The sequence below is a fragment of the Quercus suber genome, unplaced genomic scaffold (genome assembly GCF_002906115.3).
Source record: "Quercus suber isolate HL8 unplaced genomic scaffold, Cork oak 2.0 scaffold_561, whole genome shotgun sequence".
NCBI lineage: Eukaryota > Viridiplantae > Streptophyta > Magnoliopsida > Fagales > Fagaceae > Quercus > Quercus suber.
This window is the reverse complement of record NW_027070006.1, coordinates 412,054-432,528: the sequence shown is the minus strand read 5'-3', so window position 1 is coordinate 432,528 and position 20,475 is coordinate 412,054. Positions and strand designations below refer to the sequence as shown.

The 20,475-nt window shown below is 29.4% G+C and overlaps 1 protein-coding gene across 3 annotated transcripts; it reads left to right on the top strand.

Annotated features, from left to right (window-relative positions):
- The first annotated feature begins 16,313 nt into the window (after positions 1–16,313).
- Positions 16,314–20,333, top strand: LOC112015120 (bark storage protein A). Of its 3 annotated transcripts, none has more exons than XM_065764446.1 (6): positions 16,314–16,588; positions 16,972–17,039; positions 17,371–17,526; positions 17,665–17,874; positions 19,106–19,285; positions 19,897–20,333. In XM_065764446.1, the coding sequence occupies exons 1-6, from the start codon at positions 16,345–16,347 to the stop codon at positions 20,050–20,052; spliced, it is 1,014 nt and encodes a 337-aa protein (XP_065620518.1). In that variant the 5' UTR covers positions 16,314–16,344; the 3' UTR covers positions 20,053–20,333. The 3 variants fall into 3 exon arrangements, with proteins under 3 accessions (XP_065620518.1, XP_065620517.1, XP_023903246.2); XM_065764445.1 differs by lacking the exon at positions 16,314–16,588 and adding an exon at positions 16,707–16,880 and having other exon boundaries at positions 17,371–17,538; XM_024047478.2 differs by lacking the exon at positions 16,314–16,588 and adding an exon at positions 16,868–16,880.
- The last annotated feature ends 142 nt before the right edge of the window (positions 20,334–20,475 follow it).

Genomic DNA, 20,475 nt, shown 5'->3' with positions numbered 1-20,475 from the left:
CCATTCAGTTTCATCTCCTATTGTTCTGTCATCCTCCATTGCTTAAAAAGGTGACAGCACCGGTAGTGCATTTCATATTATGATGAGATATATTCTTGTGATGGTTTCAGACTTCGGAGCACCTATAGGTCCTATACTGTTGAGTCTGTAATCATATGCAAACGGCTCTTGTATAGATTATGGAAAATATGCCATCTAAACGTAGATGAAAATCCTCATAATTTTAATTGATTGTATTTACATTATGATTCTTTAAAGTGCAGGTGCCATCTTAAAATGCCATGCATGTTTTTAGAAATTCTATGTTAGATTACAAATCACATGAACTCGGTTATGTCTTCTTATAAAAACTAAAAAAGAAACTTAGGTAATAATGTGGGAGGCAGAGAGAATTAAACTGGCAGTTTGTATGTGATGTACGAATTAATTGAAAAGTATATGCAAATTAGAGAAACGATTCATTAATATCATTGAAGTTGAACAATAAATTTGATAGTCTATATGTATATTATTAGGTAAAGCTGAGAGAAAATCAAATTAGATTTTAAATTGGATTTCAATTAGAGTTAATTTTGCGCAATGTGTCTCATTTCATTTAAGCTTTTAAATTTTAGTACCAAGTGAGTTAATTTAGTGTAAAAATTAGATTTCAATTAGAGTTAAATTTTGCACTATATGTTCCATCTTATCTAAATTTTTAAAATTTTTGTGTTAAATGAGTTAATTCAGTGTTAAATGAGGAGTCCAATATAAATAAATTTAGAAAATATATAACCAAAGCTTAGAGAAAATTTGATTAAAATTAAAATTAGATTTGGCATTTGTTAGCATTTTATACAAATTAAATTGTGTTAGATTTTTGCCTTTTATTTTATTTTATTTTTAATATATATATATATTTTGAACAAACGAGTGTATTTTTATTTTATTTTTTTATACTGTTTCTATTTACATATTTTGTATGTGAAGATCTTGAATGTAACAAATTGTAATTGAGTTAAATGATCCCATGCACCTATTCCCATTCAATTTAGTAGATATTATTGAACCAATTTATTATTTTATTTTGTATTGTATTTAATAGAATTTCACGGACAGTGATAGTGAATTGATATTGTATTTGTAGTGTCCAATAGTAATTTCCAAATTATATATATAATAGTAGTGTAATGAGAAATTTGGTATAACCAATATCATTAAAATTGTAAGGGAAAATCATTTTAATACTTCCAAATGTCATTTTCGAATTAATGTCTTATATATTTAATGATCTAAACTAACATTAATAGCACAATTATAATTTATCATTCCTGTGCATAAGCACGAGTTACATACTAGTAAAAATAAAAGAAAAAAAAATTTACCTCAAAGTTTTTCAAATTGCATAATGAAGAACCTTATATAAGATTTTCTTTCAAAAGTACGAAAAAATTATAGTGAATGACTTAAATACTTTGAAATAAGTAACGAAAAGTTATTTTAAATTTCTTTAAAATTTTGGTAATATAATTTTAATTAAATATTCTTAACTTTTCAGAATTTTATTAATAGAATTTTACTAGATTAAATTATTTTGATTATATATATATATATATATAAAGTCAAAACCTAGAGAAAATTCAATTAGATTTTAAATTAGATTTCAATTGCGGGCTAATTTTGTGCCTTGTGTCCACTTAAAATTTTTAATCTTTGTGTCAAGTGAGTTAATGAGTTCAAATTACTAAGAATCTAATATTAATGAACTATAAAATAAAAATTAAAAACCAATCATGTATCTACCAATAAAAATCATCATACAACAAAGATTATCACGCATTCTATCTTAGTAAAAATTAAAAGAAATGATCATAATTAGCATTAAATTTATGCAAGAATTTTAACATATAACTAATTACGTTTACTTTTTCAAATAATTTTAATAATTAGTTTTGTTTTAATGATAAAAAATGTGTTTATTTTTAAATACATTTATGCGTATGCATGAGTCACACACTAGTTTCAATGATAATAAGCAACATTATGTAAGCACGTCGTTTTATAGTGTTTATAATGAGTCATATAATAATGTATATAAGATGCTATGCTTATTATATCTTATTAACAATATGTCTGTGCCATGTACAACTTAACAAAAAAGTAAACTGATATTATTGAATTTCAACAATAAAATAAATAGTAATAATATATTAAATTATTTTACAGAAGCATATTGTGTAGTAAGACATAATCTTCATTAAAAGAAATTATGGTGGATGATTAAACCAATTTAAAAGGAATAACAAAAGCTCTTGTAAACTTCTTGAAACTTATAGTAATAGAATTTAATAGAAAAATATTTAAATTTCTTGAAACTTGGTAATAGTGTTTTATTTAGAGTAAATTGTGTTACTTATTGTATGAAGAATAAAAATTGTATCAATTTTTTTACAAAAAGTTTACAAACTAAACAAGACAATGGATGTGATTGGTGACATATCAACAACATAATAAATAAATTTATTAATTATTAATTATTAATTATTTTTGTTTATTTTTTTAAAATTAAATATATTAATTTTGTAAGAATTATGTAGTAAAATTTATAGTATTCTTAAAATCATTATAATGTTAATAATATTTATAGTGAGAAATATAACAAAAGCATGTTATATGAACTGTAACATTTATGTTGAATTTATGGATGGCATACGAGAGCCAACTTGTCATGAAATAGATAATGCTTACAATGAGTTACATCGTTTATAATTTATAATCTATATAAAACAATATCATTTTGACTTTTTTTTTTTTTTGAGAATTAGAGTTTCAACCTATGGCGTCCGCTCCTAATAATTGCCCTTTTATCATCAAACCAAGATACCGATTGGTTTTTGGTATAGGCGGAGATAGACCCCCAGATCTCTTATTCAACCATCAGAGACTTTACTAATTGAGTTAACTGGAACTTACTTTTAGTTGAGCTTAATATATTGCGTCACATAAGTTTTTGAGAACTCACATTTTTTCACGTTATTATTTTAGTATATATTTTTAATTGAATTTAAATTCTATTCTATATTTAAACTACCATAATGATCAAATTTTATACTTTGAAAAAAACTAAAAGAAAAAAATTAATATTATTTTTAAACTTTTTTTTCTTTATATATATATATATATATTGCTCAAGTTACCAACTAGTGTAAATATAACATGAAGATCTCATTTTCATTATACTAGATTATAGGGCCAACTTGAATACTTGATATAGTTTGAGGCTTGAGGGGATAATTTTTTTTTTTTTTGTTTTTTTTTTTGTTTTTTGGGGGGGGGGGGGTTATATTTTAATATAGGTTAAATAAATATTTAATACTAATTAAACCAAGGTTAATTTGATGAATTAAATATACAGCTTGATGAATTAATTCTAACCAAAATAAGGGTAATTTTATATAGAGAATTAAATATCATAGTTCAAGCATATAATTTAACAAAAAGAAATGAAAAATCATTATTTTTTAAAAGGGTGTTTACTTTATCCTGGATAAAAGTTAATACATGATTAAGTAAAGTTGTGATTTATTCATTTATTTTTATCTTGATATTAAGAGAGAGATAGAGATTGTTTATGGTGTGGTTTTATGAAAACATTTGGCTTAGGTTGACCTCATGATATTTTATTACATAAACTTTTAAGGACTCACAATTTTACATGTCAATCTTCTAATATATATATATATATATATATTTTTAAATTAAAATTCAATTCTATTCTATATTTAAATGCTCAATTAGAATCTTAAGCTATCATAGTTTGTGGCTTTAGTATTTTATTTTCTATTAAATAATAGAATAATTAGTTATATATACAAACATAATCATAATAAATACCTATTAGAAAAATGTTTGGCTTCAACCGTCAATAAAAAGATGAGATATGTCTCGTCATGTGTAATACACATAACTCACTTGGTTTATTGGGTTAAGTGAGTCATACGCAATATGCACATGATAATGATAAATATGATCTTCCTATTGTGGTTAGAAGTTAGAACCCAATAATTCAAACATGTATGAAACCAAACTTTGTCCTACCTATTAATAATTATCATAATTATATATTTAATCGATTCATACAATACAAAATTATAATAACTACTCATTAATATCTATCATAATGATCAAATTTCATATTGATATGCAAAATAAAAAAGAGAAAATAATATCTATAGAAAAATTATATTTTATTAAATTTTTTCGTGCATTACATGATTTGTCAACTTGTCTATTTGGTTTATAAAAATTAAAGCCTCAAGTTGTAAGGATAAATTAATCATCATTGATGATTAGGCACAATTAAAACAGATTTTTCTCAATCATATTCTATTGCTCAAGTATTTTGCAGACCTTATTAGAGGGGAGAAAAATTCCATTGTTTTTTTGTTTTTTGTTTTAAATCATATTCAATGAAACCATGGTTTTATATTATTCCTTCAGGATGTATCAGTATCACCAATTCACTGGCACTACATAATTTTTTTATTAGAATGATAACTACAATTATTGGTTCAAAAGGGATTTTTTCTTTTAACTTGTTTTCCTGATTCTTATGTCATATCTTGGGGATGTGCTAGAATGATGATCTTGATGACTTTACTCTTTATTCATGTGTTTTAATTATACAACATAAAGCACCATTAAATATACCACTTAGGACCAGTAGACTGTGTCCTTTAAGGTCTGTTTGGTTGAAAGAGTGGAAAAGTGGGATGATAGAAAATATTTTATTTTATCTCTTATTTTTTTGGTTGAGAGTGGAAAAGTGGAGGGGTGGAAAAAATGGGTTTGAATAAATTTACTCATATACCATTGTTAAATAATAATGCCCAATTAAAACAAAAAAGTGACAAATAACAAAAAAAAAATAAAAAAAAAAAAAAAGAAAAAAGAAAAAGAAAAAAGGGCAACGTTTCTGCCGAGAAGAAAGAAAAAAGAAAAAGAAAAAAAGGCAGCCTAGAAAATCAAAAGAAAAAAAGAAGAGGCAACGTTGCCAAAAAAAAAAAAAAACATAAGCCAAAAGCAACGATACTGAGAAGAGGCAAAAGTCATCATGAATAAAGTGAGGGGTAGGTGAGAAAGTATTTGTATAAAATGTATTTCGTAGCACTTTTCTCTCTCAATTTTTCTCCCGAATTGGGAGGATAAAAAAAGGGACAAAGTTTAGCTATAAAACCAATTGTAGCTTAAGGCTACAAACTGCTCTAATAAACTGACATGTGTAAAAAATGGCATGTACATTGCATGTGATTACATAAATAAACTTAACCTAACTAACCTAGTTAACTATACCATCTATTAAAAAAATAAAAACTAAAAACCTAAAAAGGACAAAACATATAATCTCTCTCTCTCTCTCTCTCTCTCTCACATTGAAGAAACCCAACTCCCAAAACTAGAGACCCAAACCCTCTGTCTCCACCACCGGCCAACACAATAAAGTTGTTAATAAAAATTAGGGTAAAATATCATTTTCTTCCCTAAACTATCACAAAAGTTTGTTTTTCGTCCCTAAACTTTCAAAAGTTCATTTTTCGTCCCTAAACTATCACAAAATTTCGTTTTTCGTCCCTAAACTTTCAAAAGTTCTATTTTTGTCCCTAAACTTTTCCAAACGTATTAATTTCCGTCCCTCCGTCTGACGGAGTGCTGACGTGGCTTTGACAGTGTGCTGATGTGAGAGGGATGAAAATCAATACATTTGGAAAACTTTAGGGACGAAAATAGAACTTTTGAAAGTTTAGGGACGAAAAACGAACTTTTGTGATAGTTCAGGGACGAAAAACGAACTTTTGAAAGTTTAGGGACGAAAAACGAACTTTTGTGATAGTTTAGGAACGAAAATGATATTTTACCCTAAAAATTATAATGACAAGACGAGACTTTCACTAGAAAATGCTTCCCAATCCAAATCCAAAATTGCAATCAAAACTGAGACCAAATAAAGGATGGCAGTTTATGTGTTTACGAGTCGTCAATCACATTAACCCTTCATGAATTCCAATGGCAATGTGAGTCCAATTTCAACCACTTAAGTTTCATCATCATGAAGAACAAGAACATTATCCTAGAGGTGAGATAACCTGCAGAATATTCTAATCACATATTGCACCTAAGTACCATAATCCAAACTCTATGTTCAATAAATCTATCGTGTCAATACCAGTAACTTGAATTCCTATTAAAGGTGTTGTCATTATAGTAGTTCTGGATATGAACGATAGATGTATCCATGTATTAGCATGGAGTTACAAAAGTAATAACACATTAATGAACTTCTTCATTAATGAATCTAATTAATAAAGTTGTTTATTAACAAATGTAACATTTCTGTTACATGAAGTGTTATTACGATAGGAAGGATTTTATGGCTGGTCATGTCCTTTCTGAATATTATAAATATTGTCAAGGCCACACTTGCAAGGGGGTGTGAAAGAGAAAAAAAAGCTCTTGTTAATCCTGACCAGCTGGGGAGAGCATCCTGATTGCTTGTGAGGTCCTTGAATAACATAATCTAGTATGTAAATTTTTCACATCTTATTGTTGATTTTTATTGCATATGCACATGATATAATTGTTAATTGATAGATGTATTATATTTGTTTCTCTTGAGTTATTACTTTTTAAGTATAATTCCAACACAGACAAGGCCGAAGAAAGATTCTATTATTTATTCTAAGGTGTCTACAAAAGCGAAAGGATCAACTGATTTGAATTTGGTCGGTGGTGGAAACAGAGGGTTTGGGTTGGCTGGCTAGCGGTGGAGATAGGAGGGTTTGGGTCTTTGGTTTTGGGAGCTGGCCGGGTTTCTTCAATGAAAGAGATAGAGAGAGAGATTATACATTTTGTCCTTTTTAGGTTTTTAGTTTTTAGTTTTTATTTTTTTTGAATAGGTGGTGTAGTTAACTAGGGTTAGTTGGGTTAATTTTAACTTAAGTAATCATGTGCAATCCATATGTCATTTTTTACATATGTTAGTTTATTAGAGTAGTTTGTAGCCTTAGGTTACAATTGATTTTGTAGCTAAACTTTGTCCTTAAAAAAAGTAGGTTTGGAGGAAAAACTTTCTTCCCTATTTTCTGTTTTTCCTATTTTCTTTCCTCAACCAAACAATGGATAATGACACTTTCTACCTTATTTTCCTCTTTCTATTTTCCATCCTCATTGTTTTCACTCCAACCAAACACACTGTTAGAGGCTTATAAGCCTATTGTTTTATAAACTCTTTAATATCTAAATAATACTCCCCTTTTATCCCAAAAAAAAAAAAAAAAAATTACCACTTTATTGGGTTAAAACTAGTTTTTTTGTGAATTAAGAAATTCAACAAATAATTTCAAACAATCTCAACAGATATTGTAACAAAAATTCTTAAGTCTGGAACATAATTCAATCAAACAGCACATAAACTATACAAAAATACTAACGTAAAAAAAGAAAAAAAAAAAAGAAAAGAAAAAAAAAACCTTTTCATTTGAAGAGAAATATCATAGAAACAAATCGGGGTTGAGTGTTGACTGAATTCTCGGAGTTATTCACTTATATTTTTCTCCACCTTCCAACTCCAAACAAACACACTATCATAAAATTAATTATTTATTCTCAAGTTAATGCCTTAAAAACAAGATTGACACCAATAACAGATAATACAAGTAAAAATATCTCTATATTAGCAACAAAAATAAACCAGTAAAAATATCTCAATAAGAATTACATCATAATTTTCTCATAAAAAACTACAAACTTTAAGAGGTCAAAATGCTCAAAAAGTCAAATATTATGATGGAATTCACCCACCAAATTCCTACAAATCCTCCTTGATATTCAAAGTTCAAACCTTTGAAGAAATTCAGAACTTGTGAGTCGTCGTCGTCTCTCTCTCTCCCTCTCTCATTCTGTTTTCTCTCCCAAGTGAAAAAAACTCTCATTTTTATTTCCAAGACCACTGATAGTTATGGTTTTTTTCTCTCCCAAGTAAAAATAAAAACTCTAGTTTTTATTTCCAAGACCACTGATAGTTATGGTTTTCTTACTTTTGTTTACTGGAAAATTGAATCATAATTTAATTCTTCAATTAAAATAGATCACCTTTTCTTATCCTATAAAGATAAGAAAAACGATAGTATGAGAGCATATCAATTTTTTATAATTTTTTCACAAAGGCTAATATGATAAATTGTAATTAAAATAACATCACTTTGACATTAACACATCATTGGTATCATTTTTATTAATGATGATTAGTATTACAACATACCGTGGGTTTGCCACTTAACCCCAACTCTATTGTTCACCCCAATTTTTTTTTTTTTAAACCCAACTCTATTAAATAATTTCTTTGTTGCTTACTTGACTTTTGCCACTTAACCTAAACATCGTATTGCTACGTTGAGATATGAAAAGGAAAGAGATTAATGCAATGATACCAAAAGGTAAAATAGTACTATTACATACTACACACTATACACATTGTTTTTTAACTGAAATTACGACTTGAAGTTATGATTTTAGTTAAAAAACAATGTATTATGATGAGTGGTGGCTCTAGGAATTTTATTTAGGGCGGTCACTAATAAATTTAAATTACTACAATATTTTTCTTAGTACTATTTTTTAAGGAAAAATGAAATTAGAAATTATTTTTATTGAATAAGTTGAACGAGTTACAAATTTATCTTTTTGTTTTATAATAGATATTTTGTTGAATAATTTTTTTTTTTATTTGTTGTTGTTTGGTCTTGTATTATTTTTGTTTGGTTTATGTTTGTTGTTATTTGGGCTAATATTTATTGTTATTATTTAAGTTTAAAAAAAAAGGGATTAAGAATTATGTTTGGGGCAGAATTAATTTTGGAGTAATATTACGTTTATAACATTTTTACAATAAATCTTATGTAAAAAGTTGTTATTAGTGGGTAAAAAATAATATTAGTATTTGACCTAAATTTGAATTAATAACAACTTATCACATTTATATTTTTTGTGAAATTATTGTGAAAATGTTGTGAATGTAATAGCACTGTTATTTTTGTTGAACCCAAATCTATATCTATATATTACTAAAAGCTGAAGCGTAGCTTTTAATTTCGCTGCTCTCATGTTGCGCCACATCAGCTGCCACGTCATTTTCTTTATTAAAAAAAATAATTTTTCCTTCAATTTTTAATTGGTTTTTACAATTTGTAGCCCTATAAATCTCAGCCCTATAACTGCAACCCACTACTTATTTATTTACTCCCACTATCATCCTATAATAAATTGGTATAATTAATTCAGCCCACCTATTATTTATTTAGTTCCACTATCAAGCCCAACCCAAAACCTTTTCAGTTCAGCTTAAAGGAAAAAGAAATTAAAAATATCAAACTTTCAAGCCGGTTTGGAAAAAAAAAGAAGAAGAAGGAAGCGTAGTGTTTTGAAATATGTAACGTAGAGGGAAGCTTAAAGGGAGGAAAAAGAAAAAAGAAGAAAAGAAAAAAAAAAGGTATGTTCAAGCAGGTTTGGAAGAAAGAAAAATGAAAAAAAAAAAAAATGAAAAAAAGAGAAAGGGAGGCGTTCAGGTTTTGCATTTAGGGTTTTGAAATATTGCATTGCATGTAACGTAGAGGGAAGCTTAAAGGAGGAAAAAGAAGGAAAAAAAAAAAACATTGAAGCTTCAGGTATTGCGTGAGAAAACAGAGAGTTTGAAAGCTTCCCACCTTCCTGCTCTACTGTTTCTCAGTAACGGCTGCCTATCTGATTTCCTTCCTCCATTTATTCCTTTCCACATGGTTTATAAATACTGACAGAACCTCCCTGCTTTGGTTGAGGTATCTCTACATCTCAATTCTTTTTTTTTTTGGGTGCAAAACTTTTATTCTCTATTTCAATTCTTTTTTTTTTTTTGGTGAAAAACTTTTATGCTTTGTTTATATTAATATGAGATGCCTTTTTTTTGTTTGTTTTTTGTTTGTTGTGTTTGTTTATATTAGACGAGCATCCTGGCACGCCATTGATGTGTTTGTGAGATTGCCTGAATGTTGTTTCAATAGTGCTACAATTTTACTGCCAAAAAAACTATTTATTTTACCTTGGTTTATTTGGAAATATCTCAAGTGTCATTTTTTTAATTTGTTGTGGCTTATTGGAAGAATGTAAGACTCTAAAGTAGTGAAGTATAAAGTGTTGGTGGCACGTCTCATCCATTCCAAGGGATTTAAAGGTGAGTTTTCATCTCTCTTATTGTTTATATTCCATGACTGAGGGAAGTAGTTTGATAGTGGTATACTGGAGTTTGAGTGGTTGTTAGGAATGGGTATGACCAGATTTTAGGGAGTCATTGGATTGGGTGCAAAACTTTTATTCTCTGTTTCAATTCTTTTTTTTTTTTTGGTGCAAAACTTTTATGCTTTGTTTATATTAATATGAGATTTTTTTTTTTTTTTTTTTTTTTCGTGTGTTTGTGTTGTGTTTATATTAGACAAGCATCTTGGCATGCCATTGATGTGTTTGTGAGATTGCCTGAATGTCGTTTCAATAGTGCTACAATTTTACTACCAAAAAAACTATTTTATTTTACCTTGGTTTATTTGGAAATATCTCAGGTGTCATTTTTTTAATGTATTGTGGCTTATTGGAAGAATGTAAGACTCTAAAGTAGTGAAGTATAAAGTGTTGGTGGCACGTCTCATCCATTCCAAGGGGATTTAAAGTGAGTTTTCATCTCTCTTGATTGTTTATATTCCATGACTGAGGGAAGTAGTTTGATAGTGGTATACTGGAGTTTGAGTGGTTGTTAGGAGTGGGTATGGCCAGATTTTAGGGAGTCATTGGATGTAAGTATGTGAGTTTCTATTGTATTTTAGACTAAATACAAGTATATGGTGAATTAGGGAGAAATTTTATTAAACAGATAAAATGAGCATGGAAGCCCAATATAGTGAAGTGAATGAAAGTTATCACTTGTGGCTTTAATTTAAATCAAGTTTTGGGCCTGATTTTTTGAGGGGAAAAAAAAAACCCTGATTGTTATCAATGCATTAATCATATATGTACCCCACATCTACATGACTTCTATATCCTATATATCATAATGAAAAATTTAGTAAGATACGCCTAAATCCCAGTTATAAGATATGAATCCAATTATTAATTTTGTTGATGTTGAAATAGTTTAGGGTGCATATCAAAGATATGATGCATTTGTCTTCACATCTGACCAAAAGCAGCAGCCAACTATGATCCTATGCTAACACATGATATGTGTGTTGGTGAGAATCAAAAGTAGTAATTGAAGATATCATGTTGAGGTTCTTCTTTAATTCTTTTTCTTTACTCAATTGCACTCAAAATTAAGGGTAGTAATTAAAGATATCATCTTAAGGTTCTTCTTTAATCCTTTTTTCTTTTGTGAATTGCACTCAAAGTCACAGCAAACCACTCCTCTCTGCCCTTAACTATAGCTACAATACATAATTGACCACCATTGTGAATTTGCGTAAACTCCCAGAACAAGCTTAGCCACATACAAAGAAGAACACTAGCAGTACATAATGACTCAAAATCCATTTAACTAATGCAGCAAAAGCCGGCATTGGACAAAAGACATTTCAATGTTAGCTAGAAACAATAAAAATGATAAAAACAAAGAACAAATATATATATATATATATATATATATAAACAAGCCTGCCACCAACAATTATAATATTAATTGGAACTTCCCAGCAACAAAACTTAGGCCAAGGGACCACAAACATACATGGCCTACTACCACCAAAATTTATATACTGAGAGAGTCCCAACAAATTTGACTTATATATTTATATAATAATAATAATAATAATAAATAAATAAATAAAAATAGAGTCCCAATGGATTTGTTTAAGCACATATATTTGAATGAGGTTAGATTTTGGAATTTTTAGGCACCTAGGTTTGGTAGATCCAAATTTTGCTACTAAAGTTGAATTTTTTTTTTAAATATTTGGAAAGGTTGGGGAGGGGACCATTCATGTTGATATTTTAGGCAATATTGTACTAGCTGGAGAAAATTTCCCAATACAGCATTTATATCGGTAAACTTTCATCCAAACCATTGTCTCTTGCCACAAACTTAATACAAAAGCCACATCATCACCTTCCATATTATCCCATATGCCTTTGGATATGATTTTGCAGATTCTCTTTTGTAACGCACAATAAATAACCAAAGTACATCAACCATGTGCCTCTTGGTCCACAGTGTCATTGATAGATCCAGAGCTATTACCACTATAGATGCAGAGGTAGCAGTCTATCTGGATAAAAAACAAATATGTGAGTGGTCAGAGCTTGATAAGTTGCACATAGTCAGAACATATTACTTCTACTTTACTACAATGTATTGTTTAATGAGTTGCTTTGCTAGGAAATTCCACATTTGGCCGAACAGTTTGTGTAACCAAAGAAAATAACCAAAAAAAAAAAAAAAATAGGACATTGTTGAATGAGTTGCTTTGTTGGGAAATTCCATTGTAAATAAAGTTGGAATGTTTCTTCAAGTATGTCCAACACTCAATTATTAATAAAATGAAAAGGCTATGCTAAAATATTTATATTATCTTTTGGTATGCTTGAATAATTTTATATTATTTTTGGTTGTGTAGGGTGTTTAGTTCAAAAATTGGATTGTTTCTTCAAGTATTTGTAACTTTTAATTATAAATAAAATGAAAAGCTATGCTAAAATATTTTTTACATTTCTTTTACTTGTGTAGGTTGTTCATATTTATACCAGTTGATTAATGGATTATCTATTNCTGTCAAATGAGATTGTAAAATAATTTAGTAAAAATTCCAAAATCTTTAGAATCACATGATGTTCAAATTTTGGAATAACCGTCAGATGAGATTGTAATATGTTTAGAGATTAGATATTTTCTATTGAAAAACATGAATGGTGCAAAAATATCACATTAAAGGTCTTGGTGTTGAATGATGTGGACACCTGTCATCGTTCTGATTACTATTTTAATCACCAGTTCCTCACAAGTTACCCGTTAATTTACACGTTTTTAAGCTGGATTGTTTCTTCAAGTATTTGTAACTTTTAATTATAAATAAAATGAAAAGGCTATGCTAAAATATTTTTTAATTTTTTATTTGGTTGTATAAGTCGTACATTATTCCTAGCAGTTGATTACGGAATATCTATTAAGTTGCAAGTTGAACAGCTATAAAATGAAAAGGCTATGCTAATTTTTTTTTTTAATTTTTTTTTAATTTTTCGGTTGTGTAGGTTGTTCATATTTTGTACCAATTGATTATGGATTATCTATTAAATCGCAAGTTCAACAGCTGGATTGTTTCGTAAAGTATGTCCAACTCTCAATTAATGAAAAGGCTATTATAAAATTAAGCTTATATTATCTTTTTATGTGCTAAAATAATTTTTATATTATCTTTTGGTTTCTACCAAATCATAATGGATTAGCTATTAAATTACAAGTTCACGCGAGCTGGAATATTTCTTCAGGTCTCTCTAAAATGAAATTCTTAGCTAAAATAGTCCTCATATTATTGGTAGGGTGTTCATGTTATCCACCAGTTATTTCAAATGATTTTTTACTATAATGACAGTTAGTAAATGATGGTTGGTAGGTACTATGGAGTCACGTCAGCAGCTATGATGTCTATCTTTCAATATGAAATTTTATTGAATTACATTCCCATGATACAAAAGAATTTAAAACCTAGACAAGTTGGGAAAATGGGGAAATTTTATAAATAAAATATGTTCCAAATACTCTAGAACCACATGATATTCAAATTTTGAGATAACTGTCATATGAGATTGTAAAATAATTCACTAAATTTTTTTTAGGACTACATGATGTTCGGATTTTAAGATAATCGTCAGATGAGATTGTAATATGTTCAAAGATTACATATTTTCTATCGAAAAACATGACTGGTGCAAAAATATCCACTGTTTTAAAAACCGGACCGGCCGGTCCGACCGGTTCAACCGGGAACCGGGGGCCAATCCGGTCCGGTTAAAAGCTCCAAAACTGGTCAATAACCGGTCAACAACCGAAAAACCGGTCAAAAACCGGAGTTGAACCGGAAATTACAAAAAAAACGGTTCTATAACCGGTTCGGTTTTTAAAACCATGAAAATATCTCATAATTTTTATTGTTTTGCAGCCACAATGCTTATTATTTTATTTATACACAACTTTAAATTCAAATCTCATGTTTGTTACTTTCACATGAACTCGCCACTTTTTCCCTACTAATCACAATCAACCACATCCAAAATTGTGGCACAAAATATTGAAATCTTATATTTTCTCTTTTTATTAACTTTTTACTATGACGTAGTGCACAATGCTATAGTCATCATTATATTTCTAAAACAAAAAATATTTATAGCTTCATCAATCAAATATTGCAATTGAAAAAAAAAAAAAAAATTTTTATACACTCCCTAGGGGCTGAACAGATGCAGAGTTTTTCTTTATGGCTACGACCCTTCACATTAAAGTTTCCTGCGTTACACAAATGCTGTATTCCAAAGTCATGACATGAATGATGTTACATAGTCAGCGTGATGCGGATATATATATAGATATATATATATATATATATATATATATATATATATATATAATATATATATAATATATATATATTATATATATATATATTCTTTCTCATTACAATGTTGATCCATATATCCCAAGTTTCAATTTCCTCTTTTTATTAACTTTTTACTAGGAAGTAGTCCACAATTCTATAGTCATTGTTATATTTCTAAAACAAAAAAAAATTTATAGGTTCATCAATCAAATATTGCAATTAAAAAAAAAAAAAATTACACTCCCTAGGGCTGAACAGATGCAAAGTTTTTCTTAGTATATGATTATTGTCATGTTTTGTCACCAGTTCATTTTTTCTAACGCATTACTTTCTTAATATGTCTTTTCGTTTTTTAAAAACAGCTGCAAGCGATTCAATCGGCTAACCAAAAGAAAAAAAGTTCTTCACCACATCAACCTAACTGGACTACTCCAAAATCCATTATTCCTTCGAAACGATGAAGGAAAACTCATTCATCAATGCTTTAGGGCTGCAAATAAACAAGCACTATTTTGGGTTGGAGCTCACAAATATTTTGTACGAGATCAAACTAAAGTGGGAAAACAAATCCTTCTTCAAGCAAACATAGAAGGAGACAAAAATGCAAAGTATGGACTCGCAATTACGTTGTTATGCAAATCAAATGATGAAGGTATACAATTACTATTATCAATTCTAAACCAACCAAATGGAAAATAATTGCTGCAAAACTATCACCAAGTCCTTCGACATACAGTTTTTGGAACAAACACATTTCGCATCCCAAAAAACCAAGCATGCAAGAGAAATGGAGTGGGTCATTGGGATCATGAATGTCGTTACCCATATGGAAATGAAGAATTACATGTAACATGCAAAATGTGCTCAATTGACTTGGAAATGTATAAATTAGCCAACCGAGTTTGGTAGAAATTATGTTTCCAAAAAGCATAATACAATAAAATTTCCTCATCCTGTTTATAATAATAATCTCTATCTTTAAAGGAATAGATCTTTTTTTATTATTAAAATTTATTTTAGAACACTTGAAACAACTTATTACAGTCCTCTAAAGTTTTCACCTAGCATGACGCTAACTTCGAATTTATAAAATTCTTTCTATCTAATTTTAAACTAATTAAATTTTACTAACTTGGGAAGATGGATGATCATCTCTTGACTGACTACAACGCCAACTATAGTTGTATCCTTTCCACATCTAATTCCAACACAATACCTTCTATCATCACAAATCCTACAATATATTGTTTATACATATATAATGCAACTTAAGTAGTAACACATTCAAAAATATTTCAAATAATAACATGATCATAAAAAAAATAAATAAATAACCACGCGCAACGCGTGGGTCCGCGACTAGTTTTTGTAATTCTCAAATCAGAGTACTTAAAATTTTTATTAGGGTAATCACAATAAGTTAGTTTAGCATATAATATTTTTTTAACAAGTGTATATATATATTTTTTACAAATTAGGATAATCTTTTGACCACCCGGCTTGCATGTAGAGCCGCCAATAAGTATGTTTGTAATAACCATTACTCGTAACAAAGTAAGTACGCGTGTGATGACACCGGCCAAACAAAAGTCTTAGATAATTTTAGAATATGCCTTGCTGGAATCTCTTTGAGTCTGAACAAGTCATTTTCTTATATAGCTTATATATTGGCAAATAAATCAGTCTCTTTCACCAGAACCTAACCATGGCTGCAAAACTAGTTACAAGTTGTTCACTGCTTATGCAGGTTTTAGTTTTCTTTCTGCCTGTTGTTCCTGATGCATTTGCTTTACCACTAAACAGGTTGAAATCTCTGACTGCAATCAAGGAGGTAAACCGCAGAGGGCCTTATCTTGGTCTCATCACAGTGTATGAACCTGAAGAGAATGCATTTTTTGCTACTGGGGCTTTTAAGCCTCACAAAACTCACCCATTTGTTGACTTATCAGGTGAATTTTGTTCCCCTCCATCTATGCCTTGTTGAAGTTGTAGTTATTGGGATTGAATTAGTTTGTTAAAAATACAACTTGAAATTTGCAGGCCGGCGATTCCGGGTTGGAATTGTTCCTGATGCATTTGCTTTACCACTAAACAGGTTGAAATCTCTGACTGCAATCAAGGAGGTAAACCGCAGAGGGCCTTATCTTGGTCTCATCACAGTGTATGAACCTGAAGAGAATGCATTTTTTGCTACTGGGGCTTTTAAGCCTCACAAAACTCACCCATTTGTTGACTTATCAGGTGAATTTTGTTCCCCTCCATCTATGCCTTGTTGAAGTTGTAGTTATTGGGATTGAATTAGTTTGTTAAAAATACAACTTGAAATTTGCAGGCCGGCGATTCCGGGTTGGAAATATCCATGGTGAGAAAGTCATCTATGTGAGATGTGGGGTTGGAATGGTAACTAAATACACCTTCAGATTCTAAATACTGTAGCATACACCATGGTGGTTATGTTGTTTTTGAATAAAAATCATCAGTCCCACTTAATGTTTCATGAATCATAGTTGGTCACTTTTTTAAGGTGACATAATATTAAAGTTAGTAAAGTATAAAATGGAACACAAAAAATGATGTCGTTATTTTACTAGATGCTATTTTGATGACCAAAGAATACCAGCTACAACCAGTTTACCTTAATATTTCAATTTTCTTATATATATAATCAATCTCTATGTGCCTTGTTGCTAACCTTTATAGTTGTTATTCCGATTGGTGTTGGGTAAATCAGGTAAATGCTGCAGCAGCAACACAACAAATGCTGGATTTGTTTGACATAAAGGGCATAATCCATTTTGGCATTGCTGGGAATGCAAATAATTCTATGTCCATTGGAGATGTTATCATTCCCAAACAATTTGCTAACACTGGCATTTGGGGCTGGGTGGTATATATTTTAGTTAACTCTATAACTTTAGTGTCTTTTAGTCTTTATATGAATCTTTTTTTTTTTTTTTTTGCTTTGGTTGTTCTATGGACTATATGTTCTGTGCTGCTTATGTGAGAAAAACTCTTTTGTTGACAGAACCTTAACAGTACAACGAACCTTAGCGATGTTGTTCACTTGGATATTGCAAGCTACAATGTACCAAAAGGTGAAGGAACTAATTTGTTGGGACATATTGGGTATAGTGATGAGGAATTCTACTCTGAGTTGGGGAAGCCCAATACTGCTCAGCCGCTGTTTTGGGCAGAAACAAGTAAGCATTGGCTTCATCTAGCTGCCAACTTGGAGGTATGACTAACATTCAAGCTTCTTCTTCCTACTTTTTGGATTATTTTTGTTATTATTATGTATTTTCTAGTCAACAGAAAGATAGATCAGATAGGAAATTTGGAAATTTGTCGGTGACTATGAAGTTTAAATTGTTAGGTAAGGCAATGACAAGTCAAATTGAGTTCATATAAATTATAATAGATAAGGAATTGTATGTAACATTATTACTCCATGCCTTAACATCCAAAAGTCATTTGGCATAGCCACAAAACACCAAATGTGTAGTGCCCAAATATAAGATAGTGACAAGTATTGACAACTAGGTATAGTACTACAGCCAATAAAAAAACAAGGAAAATTAAAGTTTCTCCTTTGACATTTTCTTCCATTCTGTAATCAAATTAATTAAGTTAGGTAAAATATGGGTAAGGTAATTTGATGATCGAAATTTCAGGAAATGACTGATAAATTGATCTAGAACTTTATAATCTTGTTGATAATCAAAATCTATTTTGGGTTAAATTTTTAATTTGGTACTCCAACTTAATATAGACGGCAAAATCTACCCAAACTTATTTACCCACCCATTAAAATAAGAACTAATTACCCAACTAGACCCAAGTATCATTTACCCAAATCACTCAACTTTGAAATATCCCAAAACCATTAAAAAGACCAAAATACCCTTAAAACCACCAAAATGACTAAAATACACTATAAATGACCAAAAATATCATGAAACCTCTAAAATGATCAAAATATTCAAAAATTTTCTAAAATGACAAAAAATACTCAGAAATCCCTAAAATAACTAAAATACCCCAAAATTAAAGATAAAATTAAAAATTTAGTTTGGTCCCTTGATAATTAATCATATAAACTTAGTTCCAATTAATTGTATCAATTTAGTCCCCTTTTGAAATCAACTCAATTTTATCATTGAATCTTCTCTCCATTTAAAATTTAACGAAATTACTTAGTGTGGCAAATGGAATATAAATTAAAAGGTTATAATATAAAGTTAAAAAAAAAAATTAAAATCAAATTAAGTTCAACTATTAATTTCATTAAAATTCAAACAAAGAGGAGAGTTCAAGGTGAAATTGAATTGATTTTGAAGGTTAAGCAATTATATTGATACAATTAATATTTGAGAAACTCAATTAAACTTTATCTCATAGTTTGAGGATCAAATAAGTAGGGTATTTTCTTTTTATTGATTATATTTTCAATTTGAGTACTTTTTCAGGGGATGGAATTGGAACAATGTGTGAATTCAAGCTTGTGCCTCCCACACAAGCCCAAGCTAGTAGTTGGACTAAGGGGATCAACATCCAACATTTTTGTGGATAATGCAGCTTATAGGAATTTTTTGGTTAGAAATTTTCACGTGTCGTCCATAGATATGGAGAGTGCAGCTGTAGTATTGGTAAGTTTCTTAATCACTTTATATAACAGTTATAAGTCTCTGATGGTTGTATAAAAGATCTGAGGTTCAATCATTGCCTACACCAAAAACTAATTGGTATCTTAGTCTGATGGCGAAGAGCTATCATCAAGAACAGACGCCATAGGTTGAAACTCTCTCTCAAAAAAAAAAAAAAAAAATTATTGTATTATTTACAAATTGATTGCTTAATGATGATTGGCAGGCAATATATATAAGTTTAATTTAACCTTTGCATGGATGGCGTAGATTTAGTTAGTTCAATTGACAAACTCTCATAGTTGAATAAGAGACTCGAAATTGAATTATGCCTTCATAAAAAAAAAAAAAAACACACACACACACACACATTAATGTCTTAACTTGATGGTAAAGAGTAATTATCTTGTAGCGAATGCATTACTTTAAATCTTATCATATTTTGAAAAAAATAGCCAAGTTACCCTAAAGATAAACACAAAAGCTTTTATTCATTCATGTGAGTAGATTTTAGTTCCAATTAAATTAGTGGTTATGCATTTTGCACTTTGATAACCTAATAGGAACTTATTTTATATAGAGAAATAGCTAATACAAAATGGTACTTCTTTCAGACAAGCTTGTCAAATGGTTTCCCAGTGATAGTATTCAGAGGGTTATCAGATTTAGCCGGAGGACAATCAGGAGAAAATGCAATTTCAAAATTTGGACCTCTTGCAGCACTCAATACTGCCAAAGCTGTTGTTCAATTTATCAAGACATTACAATGATGAAATTTTTATTTGTTATTGCTTTCGTAAACTCATACCTTTGATGAGGTCAACCAGTGATGTTCATTTAAGGGCTATATACGGACAGTTTAGGTTTATGCTTAATGAATAAACTATGTAAGTTCTCAACAATGAATCCACTAATCTCTAAAGGGAAGATTATATTTAGTTGATTTTCATATTGAAATTGAACTCAAGTGTAATTTCTCAATTCTTGAGTTGTAATAGTACGAGTAGCAAGAATTGAAGAAAGTGCGTGAAAGCAGGCACTATTTGTAAAAGTTTTCTGATGTGGTAAAGAAGATTTATTGCACAAATTTTTTTGGAAAGGCTATTCAAAGAAAGGTTTCATTTCTAATCAAGTTTTGATAAATCAAACTCAATTCTATTGTGTATAATGCTTGTAAGTTTTGTGTCACATCA

Bases quoted from the DNA above. Each gene is read 5' to 3' on its own strand.
- LOC112015120 (XM_065764446.1), top strand. From the start codon at position 16,345: ATGGCTGCAAAACTAGTTACAAGTTGTTCACTGCTTATGCAGGTTTTA. The intron at 17,527-17,664 runs GTATATATTTTA...TTTTGTTGACAG, and splicing joins CTGGCATTTGGGGCTGGGTG to AACCTTAACAGTACAACGAA. The intron at 19,286-19,896 runs GTAAGTTTCTTA...TACTTCTTTCAG, and splicing joins AGAGTGCAGCTGTAGTATTG to ACAAGCTTGTCAAATGGTTT.